The sequence below is a fragment of the Sesamum indicum genome, linkage group LG8 (genome assembly GCF_000512975.1).
Source record: "Sesamum indicum cultivar Zhongzhi No. 13 linkage group LG8, S_indicum_v1.0, whole genome shotgun sequence".
Classification (NCBI taxonomy): domain Eukaryota; kingdom Viridiplantae; phylum Streptophyta; class Magnoliopsida; order Lamiales; family Pedaliaceae; genus Sesamum; species Sesamum indicum.
Window position 1 is genome coordinate 746,608 of NC_026152.1, and position 12,110 is coordinate 758,717.

Here is a 12,110-nt window from a genome sequence, read left to right on the forward strand (position 1 = left end):
CAGCCGCTTCTTCAGAGACGCCTTCACATCCCAGTGCCCCGATTAATGCTGTAATAGCCCCTGAGTCTATCATTCTTGCACAATTCTCTGTGTGGGTACACAAATTAAATAAGGCAGTCACAGCATCTCTTTTCCCTCTTGGTGTCCCCTCTGTCAAGAGTCCAGCCAAAGCTTTTATCGCCCATTCTTCTTGGGCTATTTGTTTCTTATAGTCATGAACAGCAGAGAGACTGAATAATGTTGCTGCAGCATTTTCCCGGGCCTCAATTGTGTGCCCGTATCTCAAAACTCCAATAATTGCCCCTAGAAACCCTTCTACATCCATGATTATGCCCTTATTTTTATCGTATATAGACAAGTTTAGCATTGCTGTTACAGAATTCTCTTGTGCAACAGCATCTGAAGACAAAAGTAGCCTTTTAAGAAGGGGAATGGCACCAGCCTCAGCAATGCAAGCCCTATTCTGTCTACCTGTTTTTGCCAACAATCTAATCTCCCTGGCTGCCACAGTCTGGGCTCTCAGCGTCCCATTAGCCAGCTGTTCAACAAGAAGATGTGTTGTGGCTTTAGTAGCTTCAGTTGCAGCCTTACTCGGACGAGCAGCCACTGCACTTTCAGAAGAATAATCTGAGTTCTCTGGTGGATCATATGGGATCCCGTTAGCCATACACCATTGCATAATCAGATTTCTCAGAGCCCGATTTGGCACCAACTTAGTATGAACAAGCATCTGCCCTGTCTTAGGGCAAGTGCAATGCCCTTCCTGCATCCATCTTGCGATGGATACACGGTCGTAGGTTTGCCCTGTTGATACTATCACTGGATCCTTCATCAAATCCAGTGATATCGGGCAACAGAAATCCTTGGGGATCGCAGCCAATGTATCCCCAATCTCCTGTGTAACCAATCCTTTATTCATCTTCTTCTGGTTCCACTTATGCAATTCACCATCCTCATCCTCAAATCTAAACAGCAAGAACCTACAGTACCGCATTAAAGCCACAAATCCATTAAGAACGGAGGCTGCGGGCTCAATATCCCCATCATGATTTACAATCTGATCCTCCAAGAATTCAATCTCAAATCTAAAACTTTTCACATTGCAAATTCCCAACTTCTCTACAAAAAATGTGTGCAACTCAGTCCTTTCAGGAATCCTCCCATTTTCAAACTCATGCAAGAAATAATATAACTTCAACCTCAACAAATCATCGTGCTTGTCAATAAACAATTTCGACTTCCTTGATTGCTTGCATAACACCTCGACTTGTTCTTTAACATCTTCAGATAAATTGATTTCACCCGAAGGAAAAACATCCAAAAGGGTGGAGATTTCCTGGTTGAGATCATGGAAGTGACCTGACATAGAGTGGTTCTGAAGCAACAACCATAACTTACTCGACCCTTTGACATAATCAATCAAGATTTTAGACCTGTAAATCAGGAGGTACAACTCCTTCAAGCATAAAGGGACTGTGGAAGTCATTTTCGAGAATCCCACATCGGCATAAGCATCCAGAAAAACAGAGATTACCTGGATTTTCCGAATTAAGGATCTCGAATTCTTCCTCTGGAAAAACGGCGTGCTTTTATCGTTACTAGAAAACGATGACAGCAGCTCCGTAGAAACAGCACGCAAAGTCTCCAAAATGGCTGCTCTTGATAAATCCACCGGCGCCAGAAACCCCTCCAGCGACGTTGACCTCCGCCTCCTCAACGACGAGAATATCGCCGCGGATGCCATTTATCCAAGAAAAAAGTTGCAGAAGAATTTTTCTACAAACACTTAATGAGCGTTGAATGTGCAGCACATGAGATAAAATTCAAGAATATCAATAAGAGTTGCGTCTAAACACCCCGTCTGTCTCCCCCGGTGCGTGCCTTAGGAGCATATAAAAAACCATGGATTGGATTCCAAATCCGCGTGCAAAGAAGAAGGGAAAAGAAAAGGAGTGTGGTTCCTGTGTAGGTTTGATGAATGATGGATTGACTGAATTTTCAACTGTTTTCTCCTTTTCCCATAGGTTTTAATATTCTTGGGGTTGCCCCATGGAATTTCTATGCAGGCTGCTCGAAAGCGACGTCTGCCTAAACAAAACCTTGGTGGGCCTATCTCCATTCATTTTCTTTGCTCTATTACTGTACACTATATATATATATATATATATATATATATTACAAAGCAGAAAATTACATAAACTCTGTGGGAGAACTTTGAGATGATGATGATGCAGAGTTGTAAAGACCGATAGATAATGATCTGTGGGGTTGATTTCGTGAATTTTGTAGTTCTTGTTGTAAAGTAAAAGCAAGAAATCGCAAGTGGCTTTCTTGGTGAATTGTAGCTATATATTTCACTTTCACTTACTCAAACCAGTAGTTTTTGTTATTACCGCTGAAATCTTAACTTTTACGCAGAAATTAGATTAGTTGAAAAGAAAGTGATGACGGAGAGGGGATTTTGCAATTAATTCCATAGTTGACATGAAAAAAGTGCTTCTTTCTTGCACTCCGATGTGATTGTCCGTTTCAAGTCTGAAAGCACTCCCTTACGGTTTTGTCCCCTGGAATAATTTGTCCTCTCCCGATCACTCCCTCTCAACTTCTGCAAAGAAGAAACGAGATGGGAAAAGAGAAACAAGTGGCTTTAATGTTGGATTAATTTTTCTAGCAGACAGTCCCGTGGTTTGAAAAATAGCTACGTCGAACCAGCTTCACTAATCAGAGTTCAACATAAAAACCATGTCTTGAAACTGGACACATCTATTGGTTTAAAAGCATATTTATACATTTCTTGTCAAAATTCAATTAAAAACGTGGAACACTTGCAGTCAGTCTAGTCTGATGAGGAACTGGGAGAATAAAGAAAGTTGTCATTTTTGTGGCTGAAAACGAAAGAGATTGTGCAGATTCAAAGCAGCCCAGCCGACCACGGAGACTTGTGGGTGGTACTGGTCTTCCCTTTCGTAGTCTACGTACGGAAAGTGAATAAAATGTTTTTTAATATAGAAAAGAAGAATATTCCTATTCAGTTGCAAAACCCTAACATTAGTCATATGGGGTTGTGTGGATGTTCATATTCTGTTCTTGACAACTTAGTTCCTGCTTACAAGTCAGTCTGGACTATATATAAGTCATTAGTGATACACATATGTATATGTAGCAAGAAGAGACAATTGGCCTTGTAGTAAAAAGGAAATTTTTATCTTCCAGAATACTATACGGCAACAATTATTATTTAGAACATTCAATTTGTATTGGGAAAAAGAAATAACATTCTTAAAATTCAATGCTAAAAAGCTGTAATCTTTCATTTGACCTATTTCTAATTTATTCTCAATAACTAGGAATTGTCTAATGAAAGACCTAAACAGCAAGTACAATGACTGAATGAATCTAACTAACATTGCTGATCTGCGGTTTGAAGCCGAGCCCTTTTTAGACAGTCCGATACGGTTACTGGGATTACCTCGACCTTGGAGACCCACCGGAAACACACCTTCCGCATGAGACGTATTTCAGCAAAGTTTGTGGCTTCCTCGTTCTAATCTTCAAGCGTGAAAGCTGCACGTCCAGAGATTCATAGTATCAGAATCGATATATATATGTGTGTGTGTGTGTGTGTGTGTGTGCAAGTATATATGCTAGAATAAGAACCAGATTCTGCCAAGAAATCACCAATTGATTAATTCTAAGATGATCTTATTGGACCTAAGGACTCGGGACATGACTTCCAAAAACACACAAAAAAAAAAAAAGAACAAATATTAAGATGAATGTTAATACTCTAAACAAATATTAAAGAGAAACTATGATAGATTCTGGCTCTCAAAATTTACGAAAATATTAACAGAGATACTCTAAACTCGCAATGACTCTTCCCTTTTGACCAACAACTGTACACTCTCAGTGCAGGATTCATTCACTTTCCAAGACAAGTAGCTTAGGCATCAAAAGATCACTCTCTGTGAAAATTCGAGCAACTTCTCTATTAATCACATTGCAATCAATTTCTATTTACACTTTCAGCACACCGTAAATGTACTACTACCAAATTACGTGAATGATAAGTACAAAAAGTTCCTAATATAAGATTGTCCCATTTCCTACTTTTACCTTTCGGCGGGTTCCTTTTGGAGGGTTCCAACAAAGCAATGCCCTTGATTTTGGTTCTAATCTCCTGCAGAATGGAAAGTATATCTTTATATATGGCAAAATCCAATAACACAGAATATAATTACAATTCACAGAAGTTGTCTGATAGGTGAAAGAACTAAAATTTCTTGTTTGGATAATAATGTTACCAATTTATGAACATTATCGTGGAATTGCATTAATCCATTTTTAATTTCATGGTGGTTAGAATTTATGTATTCAGTCAGCATCTGGAAATAGATAACAGACTATCCCACTAGAAGAAAGTGATACGTACAGATTTTCTTGTTCCAGCTTTTCAGCGATTGAAACTGCTTTCCGCCTTGACCATCCACTATGTTGAGAACATCCCTCTGCCTGCTGAATAACATGAGCAAGGGATACTTTGCTTCTAACAAGGCTTAGACTCTGGTTTTTATCACCTAAAGTAGTAGATGTCTTTTGTTTAGATGTTGCTCCGACTGCATTATCAATATTTCGCCTATCAGAGTCAGCCTTGTCTCTGGGTGAAGATTCAATTTCAATAATTTCTCTCCTATTGACTCCAGACAGTGAAGCAACTCTATTCTGGGGTCTTCTGGTATCATCATGACTTGTTATAGAATCCTGAGCCGCTGGTAACAGAATTGGACCGCCTCCAGCATCTTTTCTCGATTCACATCTGATCTCAATGGTCACTGGAGATCTAAGAACAGTCTCAAATGCTTGTAGAATGTGCAACCTAAATTTTTCTGCCTTAGATTTTGTCAGCTCTGAGTTGAACAGTAATTGCACAGTCGGAGCTGCGGAAAGACCAACTCTTAGGATATGCTAATCATATGCAATTGAAAGAAAAAAAAGGAAAATCAATTGACAATAAGTTAAGTTTGGCATTAGGATGTCTTGCACATCAATAGTACCTGCACCATAGCTGACGGAGATCAGCTTTGCTTCCTGATACATGAACTCTTTTATGCTATTGATTGGGATATTTTCAAGCACTTCTAGCCAAATTCTTTCAATTTCCTTGCGAAGCATACCTTGTAATTGAACCTTATTTATCTGATCTTTATCATTCGAAGCAATGTAGACCTGTTGAGAAATCACCCCACCTCCATCATGTTCATTTCCATCCATATCAACACCCTTAAATTTAGCATTATAATAAACATTCCCAGAAGTTCCAGCTTGAAAAGTCGGCATTTCAGCATTGCTTTTTCTGGGTCTCTCTCTTACAGAAGCATTATTTAAGACTATGGGGCTATGATTGAAACTGGTATCTGCAGAGGAACTGGGTAGCATGTACTGTTGATCTGGGGCCAGTTGCAGCAGTGCGGCCGTTAGCCAAGTTATCCTGTCATTTGAGACCCTCAGCTGCTTTTCTGCTTCAGACAATGTTTTCAGTGCTTGACGCAATTTTTCCATATCTTCTTTGGATACTGTAAACAAGATACTTTCCCAATCAGTTGGAAAAAGGCGGAAAAGGATCAGAAATTGAAAGCAAACTAAAGTTCAGAAGTTGGCAAAGAAGTAATTTTAAAACTTCTATTACAGGTATATTTCACATTGCAAAAGGGAATGGTATTTTTCCCAAATTGACCACTATTAGCATGAGATGACTGAGATCAAATTATATTTGATAATAAGACTCACGTGCTTGCCGCCGGAAAAACTTCCTCCTAGGCGTTTCTTTCATGAAATCATAGCTTCCAGCTAGAATATCAGTTATGACTGTAGCCAGCTGCGACATTAATGCTAATGGCTCCACACCAGATTCCATGATATCTCTCAGATTCTTCACTGTGTTGACAGTGTCAGCAGATAATGCTAAATCAAGTAGATCTACTAACTTCTCATCTGAAATAAGTCCAACCTGTAAAATGAAAAGAGGAAAAGAAAATGTTTATCTATTTTATGCCTCTGGATAACAGAAAGGGCAACATGAAGAAGCTTCCCTGATAGTCCAAAAGAGTGCAGAAGAATACAATCATGGTGGTATATTCTTCACGAACAAATAAAATATGTGATGCAATTAGTAGGAATGCTCTATAGCAGTTGAAGAAAATGTGGCGTGATGCAATGGCATGGACATTATTAAGATCACATTAAGTGTACATACCAGCTCCTGTACCAGGCCAAGAGAAATTCTCTTTCCAAGCAAACTCAGTTGTTCCAAAGTCATCTCAGCATCCCTGAGAGATCCATCTGACCTTGACGCGATAAGCTTCAGGGCATCCTTATCAATTTCTAAATCTTCTTTGGTCGCTATCCACTGTAAAGTATATATTATGTCTGCATCCTTCAACTTTGGGAAGAAGAATTTCTGGCACCTGGATATTATTACATGAGGTAACGCATCAAGACTTGAGCAAACAAGGACAAAAACGACACGCCTAGGGGCTCGATCAATGACCTTCAATATTGCACTCCAACATTCAGAAGACAAAGTGTCACATTCATCAAAAATGAAGACTCTGTATTGAGATTGAAGCTGGGAAGCAATCACATGATCTACAAGTTCAATTATGCTTTCAAAGTCAATATTACTAACTGGGCCTATTTCCCTAACAGTGCGGCTCTTCCCCGTGTTTTGTGCAACGCAAGAGTTGCAATATCCACAAGGCTTTGGATGCTCTACGGACTGGCAATTTAAAGCTCTGGCAAATATACGTGCACATGAAGTTTTACCGGTTCCATGAGGCCCATAAAACAAATAGAGCAACCCAACCTTTCTTTTTACAATAGCATTGGAGAGAGCCTGTACCACCAAGTTCTGACCCACCAAATCTCTGAAGGTTCTTGGCATGTATTTTTGAGTGAGATTTTGATGCCTTTCATTGCGATTCTTTCGAAATTTGTGTTGCTCACGAGATCTACCTTCCGATGCAAGGTCAGAGTCGGTTTCCTGCTTTAGCAAATTGTCAGCAAAAATCCCCAACTCTCCAGAATAATCATGGTGCCAAGCGGCGTGATCAATGCTGCCCTGAGACCCAGAGGCATCAAGCAATAGAGGCAATGCTTCGCCGTGAGATTTAGTAGATGAACTTGAGTGTTCTGACATGACAGGCATGTCGGGCATATCCATGCCTCGAGAACCTTTCCTCAACCTTGATTCAGATAAACCACAAGAAAGGCTCCGGCCGGCCATGTCAAGAAATGACTTCCCTCTGTGATGAATTCTTGACCAGTTCCAAGGAATACCACAGCCATTTCTAGGAACACCATTGACATTCTGATCATCGTACTCGTGGACTCCCTCCTCCATGTGATATTTCTGGGGCGCTCTACCATGACCAAATGAATTAGAGGCCACTGACATTTCATTTTGTGTTTCAGCATCTCGGGCAGCTACAGAAGGCCGATTTCTTCTCGCACCTCGAAACCTGCGCCTTTTTCCTCTATTCAGACTATTCCCATGGCGAACGCTTGCTCCTGCTTCTTCAGCAATTTTTTCTATATGGCTAAGCCGCCCATTTCCATGATTACGAGATGAAGCTGCATCATCACTTTCACCTGGGACATCTTTTAACTGGTCAGAGAGGGTCTTGAGGTGCCTATCGTGTCTATGGCCTCCTTTCATCTTGACACCCTTGTCTCTAAATTCAGAGTTTCCAGAAACACTGTCGCGGGCCAAATTGTTTCCATCTTGTGGACCGTCATCCTTCCAAAACATTGCATCAGTTCTTGGAAATCTTCCACTTGGTTCTTCTCTTTTGGCTCTCCTGCGTTCGCGAATCCCATCCTTGCTACTAGGTTCACTTACAGCTGCTGCTGCACCCTCATAATGCCTGCTTACCTGACCAGTTGCAGCTTCCGACACTGGTGCACTGATAATCGGAGGGAAGCTTCCTGACATTTTTGCACACTCTCTTGGGCGCTCTATGCCGACAGATCGTCTTCCACTGACCAAGTCATCCCTTTCCACTCTTTTGAGAAGCGCGTCCACAATAGAAGGAGAATGCCATGAGGGTGGACTTGCAGAAGGATCCCTTAGAGACCTTGATCTCTGAAGGACAACAAGGTCCCTCATAAGGGCCCTATCAGCCAAGATGGGACTATGCTTATGCATATGGTGCTTCAAGTGAATGCAATTTGTCAAATGAATGTGATTGCGTAGATGATCACTAATGTTACCATTCACATCCTTAAGTATCCGATCTCGAACAGCCCTGGTCATGATCAGAACATAAACCGATCCACTGAAAATATTCTTGAATAAAGCCAAGACATCAGAGAATGAGTAATGCCCTTAATTTCTACCAACCCGAGATCTTCTGTGTGTATCACATCAGAGATATAACGTAATCTAGTTCACCTCATAACTTTGCCCAATCTCAAGCAATCAAAGATTCTATGTCTAACCTATCAACAGTAAGCATATGAGAAGCACTTTCTAAGTTAGAAATCCTCAATCCCAATGATGAACCCCAAAAAACTCGAGTACAAATTCCTTCGAAACATATAATTTCCGATTTGGACACCAGAAAGAAAGAAATACAGAGCAAGAGCCAAAACCCCCCTAAATTACAGGGCAAAGAACAAACTTTCCTACCTTTGAACTCAAATAAACGCCATTAGCTCATATATTGTTGCTGTGCTCTCAATTTGAATAAGAAAGAAACACTTTTTTTTTCCCCCCAAACTGAACCACTCAAAACTCTTTTTTCTTCACATCACCACCGGCTTAGTGGGCCAAAACTACAAATGGTAAGGCATTTAGTCAAACAGCTGTAAGAAAATTGAAAAGGGTTGGGAATCTTGGAATTGGTGGCATGAAATCTTTAATGAGGAAAGAAGAAAATGGGGGAGTTGAGAAGATTACATTCACCTGAATCTTGGAGTTATAGGCAACTACTCGGTACCGCTTTACTAAGCAAGCGACCCGTTGCCATCATTAAGTGTCTCTCTCTATCTGTCCCAGATCTCTTTCGCCATACTTCCACATGAACTTCACGAGGGATTCTCAAGAAAACGATAGAACACACCTCAAATATGTATTTCTTTTTCTATTCACACATATATAAGTTAAATTACAAAAGAGAGCAAGTAATATGTTGCGACTTGTCTGTATTTAGTAAAGAAGCAACACTGTTGATGTTCTTGCAGAGTGAGATTTGGAGTGTTGTAAGAGAGAGAAGAGAGAGACTACAGAGAAACAGAATAAATATACAAATGTATATATATGTTTTGTACAGATTGCACCGGAACTCGGGCCCTTTGCAAGAAAAGCGACGAGCCCTTTGTTTTTACTGCCTTGTAAATTAATGAATACCAAACATTATCTTAATATGGAAGGATTCTCACAAATTCTTACTTCATATGTCAATAAAATTAGGATTATTTAATCACAAGAAAATTTTTTTGGTTGGAAATTACTGAACTATAGCAACAAAGACTTCTATTTTTCCATAGTTGGGCAATAAAATAAAATACTCTCCATATTAATTATACTATATTTATTTAAATTATATGAATTGAATAGCCCAACTCACATGTTTAGGTAGATTGAATTATTTAAGAGAAATAATAATTTATCGAATTTTTACGAAATAAATTAAACACTTTACAAGAGTATATTGAAAAATTTATTCAATTTAATAATAAAAAAATAAATAAGCCCCTTATATATCTGAATAATATCAAGTAATAAAGAAATTTCTACTGTAATTTAGATGCGTATCAAACGTGCCAAGACCATTAAATGTAAAATGGATGTTCACTATTTTTCGAGAAGTCTTTTCACAATGACTAAGAGAAGGGTGAATATTACTTTTTTTTTAATTTTGTGGGGCCAAAGTGCCCATCCGATTCAAAATACCGTTGAACCTGAGGTGGGCCCGACACCTCTGAAAAGGGTAGATGGGACATTTTTGTATTCTTTAAATTAATTAATGCATGTAATAGCCAGAAAAAAAAAAAGAAAATGTGGAAGAAAATATTTATTACAACACACCAATGTAATAATAATATATAAATACATGATGATTTTTGTATTTATGGCAAAGACATTATTAGTCTTTACCAAAGTCCAACAAACACTCAAAAATGGTGTCCAAAAGAATAAAAGCAAATCACAAATTACTTTACTTGTTACTCTATTCACCATTTCTTCCTTCTCTCCTACTAAATAATCAATTCCTTTCTCCCAAGAGGAACAATTTATTGCCCAACTTTCCAATTTGCTGTTTCCTACATTTTCAAATAATGGTACTCTCAATTTTGTGGTTTTGGAATATTTGGCTTTTATGTATGATTTTAGAAATACTCTTTTTTTCCTCAAATATCATTGACGTGTATTGGACGATATCAGTAGTGTTAATTAATTACTATTTTAAAATAAAAAGGGACAATTACACTTGTCTTTTTATCAGTTTTGATCTAATTATATGTGATTTTTTTATAATTTAAAAAATTACATTTATTATTTTTACTTAGTAAATAGATTTTTATGTTTGTCTAATTTAATAATTTTTTTTATATTAATTATAAGAGTAATCACATTTATAAAAAATTCATTTATGGCAGCATCTTAGGAAACACATCAATCAGATTTAATAATATTTTGATAGAAAAAAAGAAAAAGGATAAAACGTCAATCAATCAGGATCAAGATTCAAGTCCACGAGTGCACTCTATCGTACCAATGATGCTTTGAAATTAAGAGATCTCAATGATTTTTTTTATTATTTTAATTGTATGTAGTTAATAATTATGCCTCTGCTGCTTCAAACCTGCACCGTAGTACATAAGGATAGTTACATTTATATTTATTTTTTTATATAAATTATTTATGTTTTTTTAAAAATTAAAGAAAATCACATTAGCAGCCTTTAAAATTAAAAAAGTATACCTATTGATCCAATCAAGTTTTAATTTACTTTTTTTAATATTGAAAATGCCCTCATGGGTGTTTATATAATTAGCGGAGGATAGAGGGGTCAAAGTAATGCATATGAGTACGATTACTATTACTATTTTATCGAATCTTTATATAAAATTATACTTTTTAATAATTGAAATATTAAATTATTTAATAATATATTAATAAAAATTAGGTACTAGGTTATAAATTTAAATTAAAAAATTATTTGTATAAATTACTTTAAATTTTTAAAATTAAAAGATTTATATATATATATATGGGGACATATTACTCATTCCTATATACATTACTTTGACACCCCCTCTATTTTTTAGTATTTACAGAAGCACCCTTGAGGGCATTTACGTCATTAAAAAAATAAATTAAAATTTGATTGGGTCAGTATGGGTATTTTTGAATTTTAAAGGCAGTCATGGATGATTTCTGTAATTTTTAAAAAGGCAAGAATAATTTGTGTAAAAAAGCAATAGTTAAAGGGGTGTAAATGTAATTATCCCTAGTATCATGTCCTATTACTTTCAACTTGATGAGGCACCAAATCTCACAAAAAAAATTGAAAGTTTGTAAATATTTTGATGATATTATTTACAAAAATAACATTTTGCAGATGTTTATTTATTTAATTGGCAATGGTTTGAATTGGTGAGATCCGTAATAAATTTCTCTTACCAAATACAACGACATTACAATGATATGCAACTTACTTATTAGTATACGACCGGTCATAGTAATAAATAACGTATTATTTTTATTAAAAAATATGAGGATTTGAATCTGGAAAGTGTGTGGACTGTAGAATGGAGCTGCCTCATTTGGGAAAATTCATTTAAATTGATTGGTGATTAAAACAAAGTCGTATCTCATTGGATTCTCTACCAAATAAGAAGAATTGGAGCACAGGCTGAGCTTTGTCGCCTTGTGATTTTCAAACGTCATTCCATGTGTGTGTTCCAAATTTCAACAACTAATGCAACACACCATTTCCCTTCCTACTTCATTTTCGGACTAAAAATTATTTTGTCATTCGAAATATAATTATTTTTTATTTTGTTCTATCTTATCATATCAACTACATGAATTTTGCAAGTTACGA

At 37.2% G+C, this 12,110-nt stretch overlaps 2 protein-coding genes across 2 annotated transcripts in view; both read right to left on the reverse strand.

The window, feature by feature from the left end:
* Window positions 1–2,023, reverse strand: part of LOC105167341 (U-box domain-containing protein 17-like) — a 2,658-nt gene extending 635 nt beyond the window's left edge. Inside the window, 1 exon segment of the mRNA XM_011087016.2 lies at window positions 8–2,023. Within this exon segment, the coding sequence (XP_011085318.1) occupies window positions 8–1,744 (1,737 nt within the window). The 5' untranslated portion in view covers window positions 1,745–2,023.
* Window positions 3,348–9,284, reverse strand: LOC105167342 (protein STICHEL-like 4). The gene is made up of 7 exons (XM_011087017.2): window positions 8,963–9,284; window positions 6,254–8,832; window positions 5,788–6,007; window positions 5,055–5,573; window positions 4,433–4,937; window positions 4,117–4,180; window positions 3,348–3,564 (listed from the first exon to the last, which is right to left on the reverse strand). The coding sequence occupies exons 2-7, from the start codon at window positions 8,309–8,311 to the stop codon at window positions 3,466–3,468; spliced, it is 3,465 nt and encodes a 1,154-aa protein (XP_011085319.1). The 5' UTR covers window positions 8,312–8,832; window positions 8,963–9,284; the 3' UTR covers window positions 3,348–3,465.